The 21142-nt window shown below is 38.9% G+C and overlaps 2 protein-coding genes across 3 annotated transcripts in view; one reads left to right on the top strand and one right to left on the bottom strand.

Moving 5' to 3' along the window:
• Window positions 1-21142, bottom strand: part of LOC132132857 (neurofibromin) — a 68442-nt gene that overhangs the window by 16551 nt on the left and 30749 nt on the right. For both annotated transcript variants that reach the window (XM_059545383.1, XM_059545384.1), the window contains 2 exons: window positions 20739-20885; window positions 20508-20618 (listed from right to left, as the gene is read on the bottom strand). In XM_059545383.1, the coding sequence (XP_059401366.1) occupies window positions 20508-20618; window positions 20739-20885 (258 nt within the window). The remainder of the gene's footprint in view (window positions 1-20507; window positions 20619-20738; window positions 20886-21142) is intronic.
• Window positions 13126-18737, top strand: LOC132132859 (oligodendrocyte-myelin glycoprotein-like). The gene is made up of 2 exons (XM_059545385.1): window positions 13126-13396; window positions 17005-18737. The coding sequence occupies exons 1-2, from the start codon at window positions 13383-13385 to the stop codon at window positions 18236-18238; spliced, it is 1248 nt and encodes a 415-aa protein (XP_059401368.1). The 5' UTR covers window positions 13126-13382; the 3' UTR covers window positions 18239-18737.

Genomic DNA, 21142 nt, shown 5'->3' with positions numbered 1-21142 from the left:
TTTAAAGAGCTTTTGCCTGAATGGTTCTTTATGGAACCAAAAATGGTTCTGTGAAACCGAAGGGTTATTCTGAGGTAAATGTGTGTTACATTGCAATGTTTACAAGCTTTACACGTTTTCTGCAGTTTAAAAATATTGTACTTTAGCCTACCTTTTGATGTTAATTCATGTTGATTATGTACTCTAGAAGTAAAGAGAAAGGTATGATAGGTTCATGTGCTGCTTGAACTAAGGCTCGCAATCGAGCCTGCTGCATTAAAGGGTGACAAAACTGCATTTGTTGTTTGAATTTGTTATGAATTTGGATTCATTTTGAAGCTGATACTTTGTTAATTATAAAGTAACAAAGCACAAAGCTTTTAGCGTTTGCTAGACGACAAGTGCGCTTCAAATAATGAAGTTCACACATTAACAGATCACAGCATAGACCTAAGATCTTAAGAAGCAGCCATATTATTAATGATTATAAATGAGAATTGTTAATGATATTGCCAATATCCACACAGCAGACAGCTTTACCTGTTGTAGTTTGTTCAAGTTGTGCATGAAATAAACGCTGTTTTTCTGCATTTTCTCTTCAAGTCTTTCTTTCTCACGCTGTTTAACTGTGTGTGTGATCACTGCTGTGCGGCAGAGATGAGGACTGTTTGAAACTCTTTTTCCACTAAATCTTTGATGCGCATCGTCTCAGTTTAATGCATGGAAAAAAGTTACATGCACACTTTGAAATTGATAACGTACATACATAGGCCTTAACTCGCAATAAAAAAAAAAGTGATTTAATATTTATGGTCGCAAATGCGACTTTTTTTAATCACAGTTTGGAGCCCTGTATATGTGTGTGTGTGTGTGTGTGTGTGTGTGTGTGTGTGTGTGTGTGTGTGACCCTGGATCACAAAACCAATCTTAAGTGTCTTGATGTATGGTTTATTAGGATCGGACAATATTTGGCAGAGATACAACTATTTGAGAATCTGGAATCTGAGGGTGCAAAAAAAATCTAAATACTGAGAAAATCACCTTTAAAGTTGTCCAAATGAATTCTTAGCAATGCATATTACTAATCAAAAAATATGTTTTTATATATTTACAGTAGGAAATTTACAAAATATCTTCATGGAACATGTTCTTTACTTAATATCCTAATGATTTTTTGGCATAAAAGAAAGATCGATAATGCCAATTAAATTTTTTTTTGGCTATTGATAAAAATATACCCCAGCGACTTAAGACATTGATAAGAAATCAACTCAACAGAAATTGATTCGTTAGGACCAAAAGTGCCCTTTAGTGTTGGTGATTAAAGGGACAGGGGCAGGGACATTCATTTGATCTTGAAGATAGATTTGAAGGAAAATTGTATACATAATGTCTTAAAGTTTAAAAGAAAGTAAAATAACAAAACTTCTTATTTCTCTTATGTCTTGCAGAACCATGATAAGCCCCAGAACAGTTTATTTTGTATACTTTGCATTGATCTTCAGAACGCCACCTGCTAAAGCCACAGATAACAACAACACAATACCAATCAAAGCCACAGATAACAACGCAACACCAATCAAACCCACAGATAACAACAACACAACACCAATCAAACCCACAGATACAACACAACACCAATCAAAGCCACAGATAACAACAACACAACACCAATCAAAGCCACAGATAACAACAACACAACACCAATCAAAGCCACAGATAACAACAACACAATACCAATCAAAGCCACAGATAACAACACAACACCAATCAAACCCACAGATAACAACAACACAACACCAATCAAACCCACAGATAACAAAAACACAACACCAACCAAACCCAAAGATAACAACAACACAACACCAATCAAACCCACAGATAACAAAAACACAACACCAATCAAAGCCACAGATAACAACAACACAACACCAATCAAAGCCACAGATAACAACAACACAATACCAATCAAAGCCACAGATAACAACGCAACACCAATCAAAGCCACAGATAACAACGCAACACCAATCAAACCCACAGATAACAACAACACAACACCAATCAAACCCACAGATAACAAAAACACAACACCAACCAAACCCACAGATAACAACAACACAACACCAATCAAACTCACAGATAACAACACAACACCAATCAAACCCACAGATAACAAAAACACAACACCAACCAAACCCACAGATAACAACAACACAACACCAACCAAACCCACAGATAACAAAAACACAACACCAACCAAACCCACAGATAACAACAACACAACACCAATCAAACCCACAGATAACAAAAACACAACACCAACCAAACCCACAGATAACAACAACACAACACCAATCAAACCCACAGATAACAAAAACACAACACCAATCAAAGCCACAGATAACAACAACAACACAACACCAGTCAATAGAACAGAAACCTCAACTACGATAAATGACAAAAATGGCACCACAGCAACATCCAACAATAATAGGCAGACAACCAAACTAAACTCTGCAGTGACAACAAATAAACCATCAGTCTGCACTCAGACCACTCCTAAACCCAAGGAAGGACACTGTATTTTCTCTCTACCAGCTGGTGAAGATAACCTGGTACTGATTGTGGTTGCTCTCACAGTGGGCTGTTTGGCATTGTTGCTGACCACACTGATATGCACCTGCCAGGTTTGTCACCTGAGAGGAATTATCTCTAGTCTCCAGCATCATAATGACAACATTGACCAACATGCTGTAAGAGAGGAGAGTGAATCACCATGCAGGGATGAAGGCCAAGTGGACGGGCAGCCAACTGAGACCTGCCTTATGCTATCAGAAGTCACTGTAGCACAAGAGGAGACTAGAGAGGATGAGGTGAACAATTCTGAGACCTGCACTGAGCCACCTGTGAAGGACTCAAATGGAGACGTCAACCAAGAGAACAGTCTCGAGCCTGATGCAAAAGCAACAGAAAGCTCCGACACAGGGGTGTGATTGCAATCAGATACTTAACAAATGGGTGTCACACAACTCCCCCTGGTGGCATTTAAAGTCTGCACCTGCTTACACTGTTAGCTACTGCATAAGACTCAGGAAGAAGGTCCTATGAAAGTATACAATATATATATATATATATATATATATATATATATATATATATATAGCAAATAAGCCTTTGTCACTCTCAACATTGTTTTTCTTAATTTAGTCTATAACATTATTGTATGACCATTAGGGCTGGGACAACGCGTCGAGGTCATCGATGACGTCGACGCAAAAAATACGTCGACGCAAAATATGTGCATCGATTCGTCGACCTGTTTTTATTTCTCTAAAAAACGTTTGCAAAACGTTTACCTTATGTGCGCTGAATATACGCGATGGCCGGATCAACATTCTGTCCAACGTTATATAACCAATCCAGGGGTTTTTCTGTATTGATCTTTTTTTTTGGCGGCTCTTAAAGCCTTATTTGATCGGTGAGTGACAGTGACAGGGCGCGTACGAGAGAGAGCCCCGGCTGCGCGCGCACTCACAGTCTTCAAACAACACGATCGCTTCTTGCTCTCTCCCTCCCTTGTGCATATTAATCAAAATCATTAAACATGATAGAAAAAGGGCGAAACACCAAAGTTACACGCGCGCTCGCGCACTCACAGTCTTCAAACTACACGAGCGCTTCTTGCTCTCTCCCTCCCTTGTGCATATTAACCAAAATCATTAGATAGAAAAAGGGCGGAACGCCAAAGTTTCACGTGGAGCATTCGGAGATTTTTTTTCTCTATGACAGGCTGCTGGCTCCCACTGTTAATTTTTTTTTTTTTTTGTAAAAGCACTCTCTGTATTAGCTTAAAGCCCTCAAGTTTACATTTACATACTGTATTCTTTCAATTGCTCTAAACAAGTATTTTGGGTGACCTTTTTTATTGAATACTAGACATCAAGTTGTTGTTATTTTCATCTGAAAGAACTTCTTTTTTCTGTAAGCTAGGCCCTATGTGTTCAGTAAGCTTGTTTCAGTAAGCTATGTGTTTTCAAGGTTTCAAGGTTTTATTGAATGCTATCTCTATACAAGTGCAAAGTAATGCATTCTTAGTCAGTCTTTTATTTTGTAATTTTAAGAGCAATAAACATATATTGCAATGTTAAGGAATTGATGTTTTTTTTTTCATTCAGATATGTAAATCAACATGTATAAATTGTTAGTAGTCAATTAATGGGGAGATAATCGAAATCAAATCGGTCTGAAAAATTAATCATTAGATTAATCGATGCATCGAAAAAATAATCGCTAGATTAATTGTTTAAAAAATAATCGTTTATCCCAGCCCTAATGACCATGTTTCAAATGTGTGCATTTATGTTGTCTGTATTTTAAATAATGTATCTATATTTTGTTCACAATGCAAAAAAAAAATCTTTAAAACATCCTTAAATTAGATATATGTGAAATATGAGATATGACATATTTGAGATATATATGTATGAGATATGTTGAAAAACAAAAACGTATAAGACTATTTGCCATTTATTTTAATGAATTATAATTATCTTCCCTGAAAACAATCAGATTCATCCAATTTTACGAGTAAGCTTATCTTGTTTTAAGGATGTTCAAAAAAAAAAAACCTGACAAAAAAAAAAGGACTGTGTGCAGTTTTGTGTTTTTGGAAAATAAAACAATTCATTCTTTATTTCAAACCTTTATAAACTATACAAGACTTGGTGTTTCTCATTTGAATCAAAGCCTAGGTCAAATTAAGATAAAATTAAATCCACACCATTTCATTTTATAGCATCTCACCGCACCATGAGAAAATACATCATTTTACAGCCACACCCATGTTTCTGCTATTCATTCACATTTAACAGATGATCATGTGATCTACTGTTTTATATTTTCAGCATGTTATAAATAGTAAAGCAAACCATCCAGGGCAGTTCATAAATGAAACGCCTTCTCTGACTTTATGATTCTGATCTTTGTGAAGAGAGACAGAGGAACATCCTAGAAATGGTAAGAAACATTTTGGCAAAGAAACTTTATTGTTTGAGTGTTATTTGGTTGATAATTCCAGTTAGAAAACTTTGTATGCAGTACCGAAGTCAAACACCACTGAGAAGAATTTAATAGATTAAATAACCTTAAATAGAAAAATGTATGTGATCATTCTACTCTATAAATATAATGCTGGAATATCTATAGTTCTTCAATTATGTATTTCTGACTGGCTGAAAAGACACTGTTGGTTAATATAAATAAATCATATTATAAAATATGCATATATAATAACTTGAACAGCTGTAGATAGTTAAACTCTTATGTGAATGGACAAAGTTATTGTATACGTACTATATTAAAAGGACAATCTCCCAAGGAAACAGTATTTTATATGAAATATAAATATATTTGTTTAATAATACAAATATAAATAAATAAACGTATAGAATATAAAGTTAAATTTTTTATGTCTGTTTTGTTCTCTCTCTATAGCCATAAATATCAAATATTACACATGGAGCTATTTAGACCTTGTTTGTTCTTTTATCTGTTGGCCATTTTGCTGTCACTGAGCATCTCTTTGACCACAAACTCGAACCCCACCAATGCAGAAACACTTCAGTGGAAGGGTGGAGATGGTGTGAAAAGGTCACGAGTGAGAAGGCAGAACTTAGACCTACAAAATGCATTACGTTTACCAGAAAAGGCTTATGCTTTCTTTATGTTATGGAGACTTCTTGATGAAATGTACAACGATGCAAACACCATCAAACCATTAATGACGATGCCAGACAAACTGGAATTTACAACACCAGAAGGGCCAAAGAACATGGAGATTGAGGTAAAACCATCTTCAGTTCACGTACAGGAACAAAGCACTCATTCCGCTGGTATGACTGGTACAAATAACTCTACAGCTATGCCGCCCTTCCCTACTCATTCATTACCAGACTCACAGAAAACAACTCAATTAGAAGATTTACAACTAGTGGGACAATCAACTCAGCGACTCCAGACCACAATACAGAAAATTACAGAATTCAATCAAGCTATAGAGCAACATATCCCTGATTCCAAAACATTTAAAATTCCCACCACTGCATCAGAAGAACCTTCTACAATTGCCAAACATGAACAAATCGACCACTTTACTGGCATTAATAGTATAAATAACCCCACTGCTATGGCATCCTTCCCAACTCACACATCTTTATCAGACTCACAAGAAACAACTCAATCAGGAGATTCACAACTAGCTGAAGAAACAACTCAAGGACCCCAGACCACAATACAGAAAATTATAGAACCCAGCCAAGTTACAGAGCAACACATTCCTGATTCCACAACATTCACTATCAAAAGCTCATCCAAAGCAGCAGAATTCAATCAAGCTACAGAGCAACATATCCCAGATTCCACAACATTTAAAATTCTCACCATTGCATCAGAGGAAACTTCTACAATTGCTATACATGAACAAATTGACCACTTCACTGGCATTAATAGTATAAATAACTCCACTGCTATGGCATCCTTCCCCACTCACTCATTTTTATCAGACTTACAAGAAACAACTGAATCAGGAGATTCACAACTAGCTGAAGAATCAACTCAACGACTCAAGATCACAATACAGAAAATTATAAAACCCAGTGAAGTTACAGAGCAACATATCCCTGATTCCACAACATTTAAATTTCTCACCACAGCAGCAGAAGATCCTTCTACAATTGCCATGCATGAACAAATCGACCACTTCACTGGCATTAATGGCATAAATAACTCTACAGCTATGGAGTCTCTACCAACTCAATCATCATTTCCAGACTCACAGGAAACAACTAAATCAGGAGATTCACAACTAGCTGAATTATCAACTCAGCAACCCCAGACCACAATACAAAATATTCCTTCCATACATGAACAAATTGACCACTTCACTGGCATTAATAGTATAAATAACTCCACTGCTATGGCATCCTACCCACCTAACTCATTTTTATCAGACTCACAAGAAACAACTGAATCAGGAGATTCACAACTAGCTGAAGAATCAACTCAACGACTCCAGACCACAATACAGAAAATTAGAGAATTCAATCACGATAAAGAGCAACATATCCCTGATTCCACAACATTTAAATTTCCCACCACAGCATCAGAAGAACCTTCTCCAATTGCCATACATGAACAAATTGACCACTTCACTGGCATTAATGGCATAAATAACTCCACTGCTATGGAGTCTCTACCCACTCAATCATCATTTCCAGGCTCACAGGAAACAACTAAATCAGGAGATTCACAACTAGCTGAAGAATCAACTCAACAACCCCAGACCACAATACAGAATATTCCTTCCATATATGAACAAATTGACGACTTCACTGGCATTAATAGTATAAATAACTCCACTGCTATGGCGTCCTTCCCCACTCATTCATCCTTACCAGACTCACAAGAAACAACTCAATCAGGAGATTCACAACTAGCTGAAGAATCAACTCAACAACCCCAGACCACAATACAGAATATTCCTTCCATACATGAACAAATTGACCACTTCACTGGCATTAATAGTATAAATAACTCCACTGCTATGGCGTCCTTCCCCACTCAATCATCATTTCCAGACTCACAAGAAACAACTCAATCAGGAGATTCACAACTAGCTGAAGAATCAACTCAACGACTCCAGACCACAATACAGAAAATTACAGAACCCAGTGAAGTTACAGAGCAACACATCCCTGATTCCACAACATTTAAATTTCCCACCACAGCAGCAGAAGATCCTTCTACAATTGCCATACATGAACAAATCGACCACTTCACTGGCATTAATGGCATAAATTACTCTACAGCTATGGCATCCTTACACACTCACTCATCATTACCAGACACACAGGAAACAACTCAATCAGGAGATTCACAACTAGCTGAAGAATCAACTCAACAACCCCAGACCACAATACAGAATATTCCTTCCATACATGAACAAATTGACCACTTCACTGGCATTAATAGTATAAATAACTCCACTGCTATGGCGTCCTTCCCCACTCAATCATCATTTCCAGACTCACAAGAAACAACTCAATCAGGAGATTCACAACTAGCTGAAGAATCAACTCAACGACTCCAGACCACAATACAGAAAATTACAGAACACAGTGAAGTTACAGAGCAACACATCCCTGATTCCACAACATTTAAATTTCCCACCACAGCAGCAGAAGATCCTTCTACAATTGCCATACATGAACAAATCGACCACTTCACTGGCATTAATGGCATAAATTACTCTACAGCTATGGCATCCTTACACACTCACTCATCATTACCAGACACACAGGAAACAACTCAATCAGGAGATTCAAATCTAGCTAAAGAATCGACTCAACAATTCCTAACCACAATACAAAAAAATAATTCTATACATGAACAAATTGACCACTTCATTGGTAGTAATGGTACAAAAAACTATAGAGCTATGGTGTCTCTCCCCACTCAATCATCATTTCCAGACTCACAGGAAACAACTGAATCAGGACATTTTCAACTTGCTGAACAATCAACTCAACGACTCCAGACCACAATACAGAACATTATAGAACCCAGCCAAGTTACAGAGCAACACACCCCTGTTTCCACAACATTCACTATCAAAAACTCCTCCAAAGCAGCAGAAAGCCCTTCTTCAATTGCCGTACATGATCAAATCAACCACTTCACTGGTATTAATGGCATAAATAACTCCACAGCTATGGAGTCTCTACCCACTCAATCATCATTTCCAGACTCACAGGAAACAACTCAATCTGGAGATTCAGAACTAGCTGAAGAATCAGCTCAACGCTTCCACAGAACTAAACAGAAAATTCTAAAACCCATCATTCACTCTACTGGAACAAATGGTACTAATTATTCTACACCTACATCTTTTCTCACTGAACCGCCACCACAGGTGTCACAAGAAAACACCCAGTCAGGAGCTCCACAACTACTTGAACATTCAACTCAACATTTCCAGAGCCCCAAACAGAAAATGGCAAAACCCAGTCTGAAAACTGTACACCTTATTGCAACCATGTCCACCCCACATCTGGCCACAACATACAGAATTCAACAGGAAACTCTACTAAAGTCTGCCATGGACCCACACATTCCAAATAATGACATACTTGCATCAACAATGGAAAACGACAACCTGCAACCAACTCCAGTTCCACAAATAACAAAGGATGAATATCCCAATATGACGCCATTCATCATGCAAAGCATTTCAAAACCTACTCCACCTGCAAGTACAAAACAAACAACTTTATTAACAGTCAAGCCTGAAATCATAAAACATCCTCCACACACTATTTCTGTAACCTGGCAAAATGGGAAACCCAACTGGCTTGTGACAACCACAGGTTGGAGAGTGTCAAAACCTACGACACCTACATTCACATTGAAGAGGCAAATCCAAGACTCCACTTCACTTCTGCTGATTCCAAAAAATATGAAGAAAAATACTCAAAAATTAACAAATGATTCATTAGTAAGCAGCAAAACGGTTTCCACTTCACCTCTTCCAATCCTGATAGAGAATCATTTGTTTGACTCAGAAGGACCAGAGGAAACTTCTGTGTCGACAGGCATTAGTCTACAGGATTCCAGAACCCATCGGAGTAATGCAGAAACACAATCACAGAGCACAACAAACAAATACACAATCCTTAACAAAATGATGTCCCAAACAAGTTTCCCGTTAATAAAGGACACATCAAATCAAGCTCCCACAGATGGAGTGCATATGTCTAAAACTATTACAGTCTCCACAGAAAAGCTAATTAAGATGTCCACTCTAAATCAAAGACCTTCAGAAAAATATATTCATACCACATCAGTTGTAAGAAATGGATTACTACAATCAAAAACACTGGAAATTCCATCCAGGATTTCAACAAAATGGTCCAATATCCATCCCACCAAAACAACAGAGTCTCGATATGAACCGACAAATCAAGGACCTACAGCAGATTCAATGCCAAATGAAAATTATTCCAATAATGATCTGCTAACCGAGATGGAAAAACCAACGCAAAGCATGAGTGGACGCAAACCAAGTTTGACAACTAGATGGCACGTGTCAAAAACACAAACTATTTCACAGAAACCCAAGACATTTATTTTATCAACATACAAATCAGCTAATTCCGCAGTAGAAAATGACACGAAAACCCACAGATATATTTTTGGAGTACTTTTTGCTTTTGTGTGCCTTTTGTTGCTGTTAATAGTAATCTTGCTTTGGGTAGTCTGGAGAAGATGGAAAGCCCGGCACTGGAGGAGTAACATCTGGGTAGCAGGTTCTCCTGTCCTGTGTGGAACATATCATTCAGTCTTGCAGAACAGCAGTTCACACACTGCAATACAGATGAGGAATAAGAACAGCCAAAAGAAAAAGCAGGAAAATAGTGATATTTCTGAGACTATTGCTCTCAAGCAACAACACATATACCTTGTATAAACACGAGGATGTCAGGGACTCACAGCACTCTTACCCTCGACATGACAGCTTTTTTAACTAAACAAATTGTGAATTAACAAATTCTACAGACTTCTCAGTGAGTCACAATCTTCCAGACAATGTCTTCGTGTCTTGCATATGCAAACACTTAACTTTACATGAACAAATGAGTGTTAAGATTACATTATATATGTTGATATTATGTGATTGTACTTTTAAAGGTCACTGCAGTGTTTTTAAAAATTGTTTGAATAAAAAAAAGCTATTTAGACCTGTATTATAAGTGATATTAATCCGATTCACTAAAACAAAAACTTGTTGAAAAATGTTCATTAACTATTACATACAATGAAAAATTGAATACATTTCAAAAGACTATATATCATGTGGCAATTCCTTTCACTTTTACCTCTGACTTTTCCTTTTGCCTGGCTCACACACAAAAACATAAAAAACAATGTGATCCACTAAAACACATGCCACAAAATCTTTTAAAATGGAGCGGGAATATGTGTTTGATGAACAGATCAATGAACTAAAGGAAGTAGACAGCACATGTAAAACAAGAACTGAGTGCAGATGGATTTAGTTAAACATTCTATGCCATTTCTGCTTGACACACACAAACACAAATATACAGCATCATACACTCACACACAGTGCAAAGCTACATTAGTAGGCAGAGGATGTGTCATTACTGGGCAGCATTAGCAGGCTCTGAAAGAATGAAGCGATTGAGGAAGAAAAAGGGAGAGGAACAGAGAGAGAGAGATGGAGAGTGGCACTGAAAAGTTTCTGTACCAGCACTCTTTTGTTCAAAACGTACAAACACACACACCTGCCTGGGCAAGAACATGATGGTGAGGAGCTTTAAATACGTTAACCAAAAAGCGTGCTAGGAATTATACTACACAAAGAATTAAGAAGTGCTTCATTATTAGGGTTTTAAATTAAAACACTGAATTTTACAGCATGTGTTGACTGTGTGGGGGAATCTGTGAGGAACTGATTAAAATGGTAAATTGTAGGGCTGTGACGGTGGCTGATTTTTACCACCGCGGTAGTCATGGACCAACAACCGCCGGTGGCACCTGCAAAACACTAAAATAAATATCAAAGAAATAATTCAGTTAAACAAGAAAGTAGCCTAAATAAGAAAGTTAAAGGGGAAGTCGTGGCCTAATGGTTAGAGAGTCGGACTCCCAATCGAAAGGTTGTGAGTTCAAGTCCCGGGCCGGCAGGAATTGTGGGTGGGGGGAGTGCATGTACAGTTCTCTCTCCACACTCAATACCACGACTTAGGTGCCCTTGAGCAAGGCATCGAACCCCCAACTGCTCCCCGGGCGCCGCAGCATAAATGGCTGCCCACTGCTCCGGGTGTGTGCTCACAGTGTGTGTGTGTGTGTTCACTGCTCTGTGTGTGTGCATTTCGGATGGGTTAAATGCAAAGCACAAATTCTGAGTATGGGTCACCATACTTGGCTGAATGTCACTTCACTTAAATACCCCCTATCTAACGGACGCGAGCGATGCAGCGTGACAAAATACTCATTATAATCAGTGATGCTACACTGGATGCAGCACAGCACAACACGACATGATAAATCCCCGTCCGGTCTGTGATGTAGGCTACTGACACTGAGTTCAAATGTCCTGTATAGACACTAGACAGACTAAACCTGTCGCAACGCGGTTGTGTTGCGTCCGGTTTACTTTTCCGCCACCAAGCAAGCTCAATAACTAACTCTTCATCTGAACGCGCTCTCTTTGAAATAGGAATCGTTGCCATATTTCTTGTAACCATCGTTTATTCATCGCTGTCTCGTTTGTATTTGGCCAGTTTGGAGAAAGCCTCACCAAACCTGACCAGCCAGCGTTTGCGATCATGAGAACTTGTGCAAACGCTGATGGGTGACATGAATGCAGATGACTTCAGATCGGTGATGCGGTATTTGCTTTCCCAACAAGATCCATCGCCCAACACTAAATTAATTTGCTGAATGCATAAACTGTATTTTCCTGCGCTCAAATCTGCATATCTAAAGGAAACGCTGTGTTTGAGGTAATTTGTTAATAACCCTAGACTTAGAATTTGCAACTATTACAGTTATTACACTTATATACAAAACTTTTTATTATGCTTGCTATAGAGTTTGTGACGTCACGTGCACTACCGCCGGTGGCAGTAGACAACCGCGGTAGCAACCGACCACTGCGGTGACGCGGTTGTCACGGCAACCGTCACAGCCCTAGTAAATTGTGTTAAACGGAGATGACAGTGCTGTACTCTTACTGATAGCTGACAGCAGAATCAGAATAACAATTTTACTGAAATCACCGGAACATTTCTGCAAGATCAGAAATTGTGTTCATTTTAGAATTTTTCCAATCTGAAATTAGTCTTTTTCATCAGACTCAATCCCAGTAATCTAAAACTCAGACATATTCAAACATATTCAGGTCTGAATTACAGGTTAAGTGTTGCTTAATGACTGAAGAAAGAAGGAAAACAGGAAGGAGAGGGAGGGGGAGAGAGCAAAAAAGAAAGCAGAGGAAATTGATGCTGAATGAGGGAATCCTAAAGAGGAAACAGAGATGTCAGCACTTCCTCTCTCTCTCTTTCTTATACCAGGGCATAGACTCTACTACATCTCCCCAACCCTGCCTCTCTTTCTCTCCCCTCTGCTATTATAGTGATCCCAGAAAGGGACATGCACAGAGAAAGACGGGATTCGGATTTTACTGCGGCATAAAGCGAGAATAGCATAATAAAGAAAGAGATCAGAGCCGTGCTAATCTGGAGATCAAGCAGAAAAAAAGAGGTGAGGGATGGAGAGAAACTGAAAGACAGAAAGAGGACAGGAAAAAGGAGCACAGAGTGATGACAAGGAGAAGGTAAGTAATTCACAATGCAGCAAAGTTTACCTAAGGAAAGATTAGATAAGACAATCATATTTTCATGTAATGTGGCATGATATAAACAAGCAACTAAGCACATTATATATAAATGCTGTTTTTTTCTAAGCACGTGCTTAGAGAGTCGAGCAGATCTAGGTGCAGGCAGATCTGCAGAGCCACTGCATGAAGACCTTCACAGCTCTGCTGAATGTTTGCATGTCTAACACTCTTTCTCAAAACTCATGCCAATGCTTTGACTAGCTTCACAACTGCAAACAAAAGAGGCAAAACATACATACACATAAACCTTTTACACTGACTTTTTTTTTAAAATCAATATCAAATGTTATATAAGACCCACGGTTATCACACCCTATAATTAAATTATCATCACTAACCATAATCAGACTCACTGCTGTCACTCACTATAATCAGACTAAACATTGTCATTTTAATTATATTCTATATTCAGATTCGCTAAAGTGGCATCAGACACTGTGTAATAAGACTCAGTCAGTCATAATCAGACTGTGTTAACACACTGTAATCGGGCAAAAATTGCATTACTCAATGTAGTTAGACTCGATCTCACAATTCTGCATTAAAGGAGTCATGACCCACAATTTTCACTTTTCCACGAGAATCAATGTATGTTATGATTGCCTAACGATTATACACTGGCCGGGAAGCCGATATTTAAAAGTGAAGCGTTTGTTTACCTCAGGGTTTGTAAAATAGCCCACGTGCACGCGCACTCAAATATGAGATTTTGATTTCTTCCCCATCTTGACGTCAAGACGGGGCAGGATATACCATATATGGACACCGCAACAGGAAGCTCGCCCTTCCCCTCTCCCCCTCATATTCAGTCGAGAAAGACACTGGGACTAGTGCACACGTGAGTTGCTCTGTGGTTGACTGCCAGAATCAACATGTAAATGTGTTTTCTCTACCAAGAAGGGACCGAGCTATCAGAGACCAGTGGATTAAATTCATTATTAATGACGCGGTTCCTTCAACCCACTGGTTTATCGTTACGGTTTTTGTGCTAAACATTGTACGCCGAAATCCTTCACAAATTTGGGGCAATATCAGGCGAAGTTGGCATCGAAGCTCGGGAAAAGCGCCATTCCAACAAAATTGCCTGCAATTGAAACGGTAAGACTGTGTTTTTATTGCTCTACTGTGTGTAACAAACAGCATAACTGCTAATGCGGCTATTGTATGCTATTGCGTCTGTCACTAGACAAATAAACGAAAGACTGGAGGTGAAGTAATTATTTATGTTCCCTGTAAACGGACTGCAAAAACTGACTTTTGACTGCATTATAATGATTTCTTAATTCAGAATATGATCAAGATTGCGTAGGTTGATGTGTTCGGGGAATTTGCCAGTTAATAGTAACATTTAAAGCCCCTTAAATGAACGAAATGACTCGAAAAAAGATTTGTTCATTTTGATGATCGAGTTTGAACAAGAGAGTCTGGCGTTGCCAGGTTGGGTGTTTTTTCCGCTACATATTAAGGCCGGTTTACGGTGGGTTTTAGGTGGGTTTTCGCCTGGAATGCTTTATAGAAATCTGGCATCCTACTGAACGAAGTTAAACTGAGAGAGCGTGGCGTTCACAGACACCAGAATGAATGACTTCACAGTAACGTTCATCAGGCAGTAATGCGGTACGTTAAGTTCAGTCCAAAACATGAACGAGTTCATGAATTATCGTTCAATGAACGCGCCCAGGCACAACTCTGGCGGGAGTATTAGCTTCGAGGTATGGGGAATGGCTGCTAACGTACTTTGCAAAAAACAAATGACTGAGATCATCATGAATTCGGTTATTGTTTATTTATTGCCTAACGCTTACATGAGGCCCCGTCTAGTTTGTGTGTGTGTGTGCTCACGTCTTATATTTGTGTGTGTGTGCTGTGCTCACGTCTCATATGAGTAACTTTATGTGCGTAGATAGTTCATATACATGTATGTGTGACTAGTACTTAGTATATATGCAAGCGTGTTTCATATGTGTGCGTGAATGAAGTTTGATTTAAGCCCTAAACGGCGCCTCATACTTATACACTGGCCGGGAAGCCGGTCGCGTTCATTCACAACTTGCGCCATGATGTCAGTTTGTAATGATATGCTAAAGCGTTACCTGCGGTGTCAACCCCCCTCCTTCCTGCAACCAATCAACGTGCCCCTCATTTGCATTATTATAATGACCGTCCACGACAGCCAAAATATGGCATCAGATCTCGCGAGACAATAATGCCTACAGAAATAAGGGTCTGAGGAGCTCTGTGTTTATTTTTTTTCCACTTTTCTTTTTTAGAAGGGCCTGAAAGATTATAATACAGCAGTAGGTATCCAAGGTAATACGAGGGTATGACTCCTTTAATTAGAATTACTGTCATCAGATCTAATCAGTTACTCAATATAATCAAATTTGGACTCGCCATAAATTACATACCATCATCGAACTCACCAAATTCAAACGCTAAATTAATCTTCATTTTAATGAGACTGCTTACACTCATTATAAATCACACAGACTGCATTACTCTAATGTCAAACTAATGTCATCAGACCCTGTCACTTAATACAATCAGATTGACTAAAGCTCAGACTCATTAGCTGCGTTTACATCGACCTTTCTAATCCGATCGTAATAGGACTAGAAGCACAATCAGAATAAAAATGTCACATGTAAACATGTCAATCGGATTGAATTGGCTCGATCCGACTAAAATCTCGATCGGATTGTAAGGGGTGGTTTATCCCTTTTGTAATCCGAGTGAGAGGACATGTAAACACCTGATCGGATTGAAAACAGGAACTGGAAAGTACTGCGCATGCGCAGTGACGTAGAAATAGCGTAATGACATATGACAAAGTGTTCTTCCTGGTGAATAAAGTGTTATAAATAAGTGTCCTGTCATTATAAATCTCCCCTTTCACTCAGCGTATGTGAAGTGGAACACTACCACATCCCACCAGTCCTCGTTTAAGACTCTCATCAACAGACGACTAGTTTTGGGTGCGGGAAGAGGCACTTTTACTACTTTTTTTTTTTTTACTAAAGTAAAGCAGCACAACAGTTCATGTGCTGGTCGTTGCCTAATTAGGACCCGAAGTAGATCAATATAACGTGTGCTTTTTAAAACAGCAGCGGGAAACTCTGCATATTCATGCAGTGTGCGCATGTCAAAAGAGTAAATCCGATCAGAAGCTTGTGACATGTAAACACGCACATCAACCCAATCACTTTATTCAGCGTTCATGTAAACACATTTGGATTCGTCAATCAGAATGAATTCATTCCGATGGAAGCAAAAAGTGTCCATGTAAAGCCACCTATTGTCATTACTTACTACGCAACACACTGTTATCAGACTCATTTTCTTGTGCATTATAATTAGATTTCTATCATACGTAATCAGACTGTTATCTTACATCTTTCTGTAATCAGACTCAATATAATCACTTTTAATCACAAAGTACTACCAGTCATGATATTAGTACAATACTACAAAAACTAATAACTTTGGATGCATTCTGCAGGTAACATACAAAAAAAAAAAAACTAATCTCTTGCAATTGTCTACAGGAACACAATGAAGATGCCCGTGTGTGCAGTGACGTCCTGCCTGCTCTTGCTGTGGTTTACATGTACTTACGTACATGCAGAATGTCCCAGTGTTTGCTCCTGTAGCAAGAGCCATCGGACAGTTGACTGTTCCTTGAAGGGGGTTAGGCATCTGCCGGTGGGCCTGCAGCGAAACATTCAATCCCTCAACCTGACCCACAATCGGCTATCTGACCTGGACCACCACCTAAGCTCCTTCACACATCTGCGCACCCTGGACATCTCCTACAACCGTCTGCTTCACTTCCCAGCCTCGCTGCCACGGGCGCTGTGGGAAATCAACGTCTCAGGAAACCGTCTGCATGTTCTTAACAAGGATGACACAGCACACCAGTGGAACCTCAGAGTTCTGGACCTGTCCGTCAATAAGCTGGAACGTGTGGTCTTCATCAACAACACGCTCCCCAACCTGAAGGCTCTCAACCTCAGTCATAACAAGTTCTGGACGGTACCTACCAACATGCCCCAAAACCTGGAGGTGGTAGATCTATCCCACAACACTCTGGTCCAGATTCTGCCGGGGTCCATGAACCGGCTACACAGTTTGGCTCGGTTTTACCTGCACGCAAACCGCTTCACCACGGTCAGTGAAGGGGCATTCGAGAATCTTCAAAGTCTGAAGCTCATCACTCTAGGGGACAATCCCTGGGCTTGTGAAGAAACTGCCAATATCAGCCACCTGTTGGTGTGGACCAAACACACTTCCGCCCGAGTGTTGGGCTGCCCCTGCCACACCTGGCATACCTGCGGAGAGGCTCATCTGTCCAGTACAGGGAGCTGGCACTTTGAAACCTACACGCTGTCCCCATACTTCTTTGGAACCGAGGTGACAAGCCACCCATATGTACAAGTGGTCACCACGCACTTCTGGACGTCACTCCTACATACCAAGGATGACCAATCGGGATCTAGAAGCACCAAGGAACAGGAGTCTTCCAGGAGTGGCCTTCACTTTACTTCAACTTCAGAGGTTTCCCATTCTAATACTCATTCAACTACAGAAGGCCCAGTCACAACAGGCAAATTCTTCACTACTGTCTCCACCACACGCAGGACCACCACTCTCCGTACACGGAGTGTGAAGAGACCCAATCACAACCTCAGTCGAAACACAAGCTCAAGATGCAGCATGGGTTCACTCTTCACATCAGTCTGCTGTACGCTCCTTCTGATGGCCATGATGCAAGGGCTCTAAGGGTCAGCTGAGTCACACGGCCTTTCTTCTAAACTGGATCAAACTAAAATTTCATGTTAACAAATGGATAACACGCTCCGCATTTTCAAGTCATTTTTATGTGTAATATATAATGAAAACATCAAATGAACTTAATAGCTACCAAAACAGAACAGTCTCACAATATAACCTCCATCTACTGATGAAGAGGAGCAACAAACAGGATTATTGGACATACAGGTTTACATGAAATAGAAGCATTTCATTATGTTAAAGAGACTGATTAACTTCTGATAATCCATTTAGCTCAAAAAAAGTTAAATGCATGATTCTGTTAATACTACTGCAATAAAAAAAAAAAACATGAAAAGGATTATTTTTAATCACAAGCTCTGCACTGTTCAATAAAATCTATACAATAAAAATTATAAAATCAATATAATGAAATATAATGATTTCCATTAGAATAAAAAGCTACTGTGTGATGTCATTCAATAAAGAAATATTGCTTTCTGCCTGCTTAAGGGTACAACTTTGGCTTTCATTAGCAAGGATTAAACATCGATGGTAACCAACCAAATTTTCACCACTTGGCTACAACGCATCACTTATCCATCCACGGTCAAAACAAATAACATATAAAAAATAAAAATAAAAAAAATATTTTAAACCATGTACAGTTTTATGTAAAGTAATAAATCAGTCACTTAAATGAACAGAAAACTACCAAAAACTACAGGGACACTTGACCAAGGTAAGTCTACCAGCTCTTTCAGGTCCCAAACAGCTGGTAAGCCATCTTCACAACTACTTAAACCAGTAATGAGTAGCTGGAAACCATTTATTACATATTCACATTTAAAAAATGTTGCTAAAGCTGATGTTAACCGATTTTTTTAGCTGGGAAAGCACTTTATTTTTCTCACCATCATGCTTTCATTATCATCTTCTGACAGAACACAAAACATTTAGAAACCCTGTTATTACTAATGACAGTGATAAACTTTTGTCAGATTACCCAGCTATGTAGGCATATCAAATTTAAAATAAGACTTCTATATAATTCTATATTTGGAAATCTTTTGTCGTAAACCCAGCTCAAGCCAGTATTCCAATTGTAACCATGATACCTGATGAAAAGCAAACAAACTATTTGTTAAACAAAAGGAAATCTTGTCAGCATGATCTTTCCATCACTGACCCTCCTTTTTGAAGAATCATGTGACTTCCTCCACTGGTGTCATTATTAAAAGCATCTGCATCTGTTCAGAGACACTGCACATCACCGCTTACAGAGGTAAAACATCAGCACTATTTGAGTGGAGCACTGCTGGTGAGTACCCAGGGCATGTTTACAGCTAAATTATTTCTTTGAACTAATGCAGTGTTCGCAAATTAAATTCTGAATGACTTTCAACCTGTATGATCACATATTAATCTTTTATCTTAAAAAAAAAAAACTCTGATGATATACAAGTGTTAAACATCACTAGGGAGCTAGTAAAAAAAGAAGTGCTTATACTTCTATACTGATATGATTTTTGTGTTATGTTTTTGTCAGATCAGAAAAATGGCTCTAAGAGTGCACGTCTGCCTGGTTCTGCTAGTTGGGATGTTCGGCTGTATGCAGGTTACCCTTAGTTTAAACACCACTACTTCATATCCTACTACCAACAGCACTGCTAAAATGAACAACAGTGCTTTACCGAATGGGAATGGCCCCAACCAAGCAGCCGGCGGCGGTTCAAACGGCGCCTGGAGTATGACGACCACCACCCAATCAACCAGCTCCAAAAACAACACAAATCTGAATGCACAAGCCAGCGCCCTCGTTAGCAGTTCCTCCTCTTCCTCCATGACTAGTTTCTTCAAACTTCTGCTGTTTGTGTCCGTGGCTCTGAGCTTTGTATAGATGATACAGTGACCATCAACCTCCCTTGTGCTTTGAAGGCACACAATAACATGAGATTCTTCGGAGATGTAATGTAATGTTTTCTGAAATTCTATGCAATTGTCGTAGATGTTACACGACTTGTAACAAACAGCTTTTTGCTTAACATTAGAGAAAAATATGTAAAACATCAATACTATTCACAACTATTATGAAAAGGGCAATCATGTTTTGTTTTATTTATTGGTGAAAAATGCTGTAATATCTTCATACTTGAATCAACAAAAATACATCTATGCATCTGTAAGCTATTGTTAGTCAACTGATTATTTTCAGAAGGAATAAAACTTCCCACAAAAGAACGCTGTGTGCTTTTGCAAATTATTTTTTAAGTCTTACCTGCGAGTTACATAGTAAAACACAGGGTTTCCGTTCTTCGAGGTTCCAGCCTGATAAAAGATATTAAGAGTCTTCAACGCTTTAAACTCTTCTTTCTCATGCACCTGGTGTCTAAAGAAAAAGAAAAAACAGTTATGAACTGCAAAGTAAAAGTGGGGTTTCAGCTTAAAATAAGACATAAAAATGATGTTAGAAAAATACTAATCTTGTAAGAATGTTTCAATTTTCTACCTTGTCATAAACTCCTCAAATTTGGAGCTGGTTAGATTCAGACTGGACCAATGAGTATCTGCTACAGGTTTGTGTTCTGGGGGACCCAGGTAAGCAAGCAGCGTGGCCATCTTATCAAAGGGCCTCCTTCCAACAGCTTTATGATCCCTGAAGTGTATGGAGAACAATTATCTGATTAACTGAAACTTCACTGAGAATTTGAGAATCATCAATAATTGTATGCTTACATAGTGTTTTACAAATGCAATCAGAGCAGAGAGAATCAAGTCAAGGAGAAAAAGTAAAAGATGCAAATCAGTTCCTAACCAAATGTAGAGATTTGAATGGGCAAAAATTCCAAGAATCTCAGCTCAAGACATGGCCAAACTGCACTTCCAATAACAGTCTCTCTGAAACTGACTTGA

The sequence above is a fragment of the Carassius carassius genome, chromosome 49 (genome assembly GCF_963082965.1).
Source record: "Carassius carassius chromosome 49, fCarCar2.1, whole genome shotgun sequence".
In the NCBI taxonomy this organism is placed as follows: Eukaryota; Metazoa; Chordata; class Actinopteri; order Cypriniformes; family Cyprinidae; genus Carassius; species Carassius carassius.
This window is presented reverse-complemented; position numbering and strand designations above follow the sequence as displayed.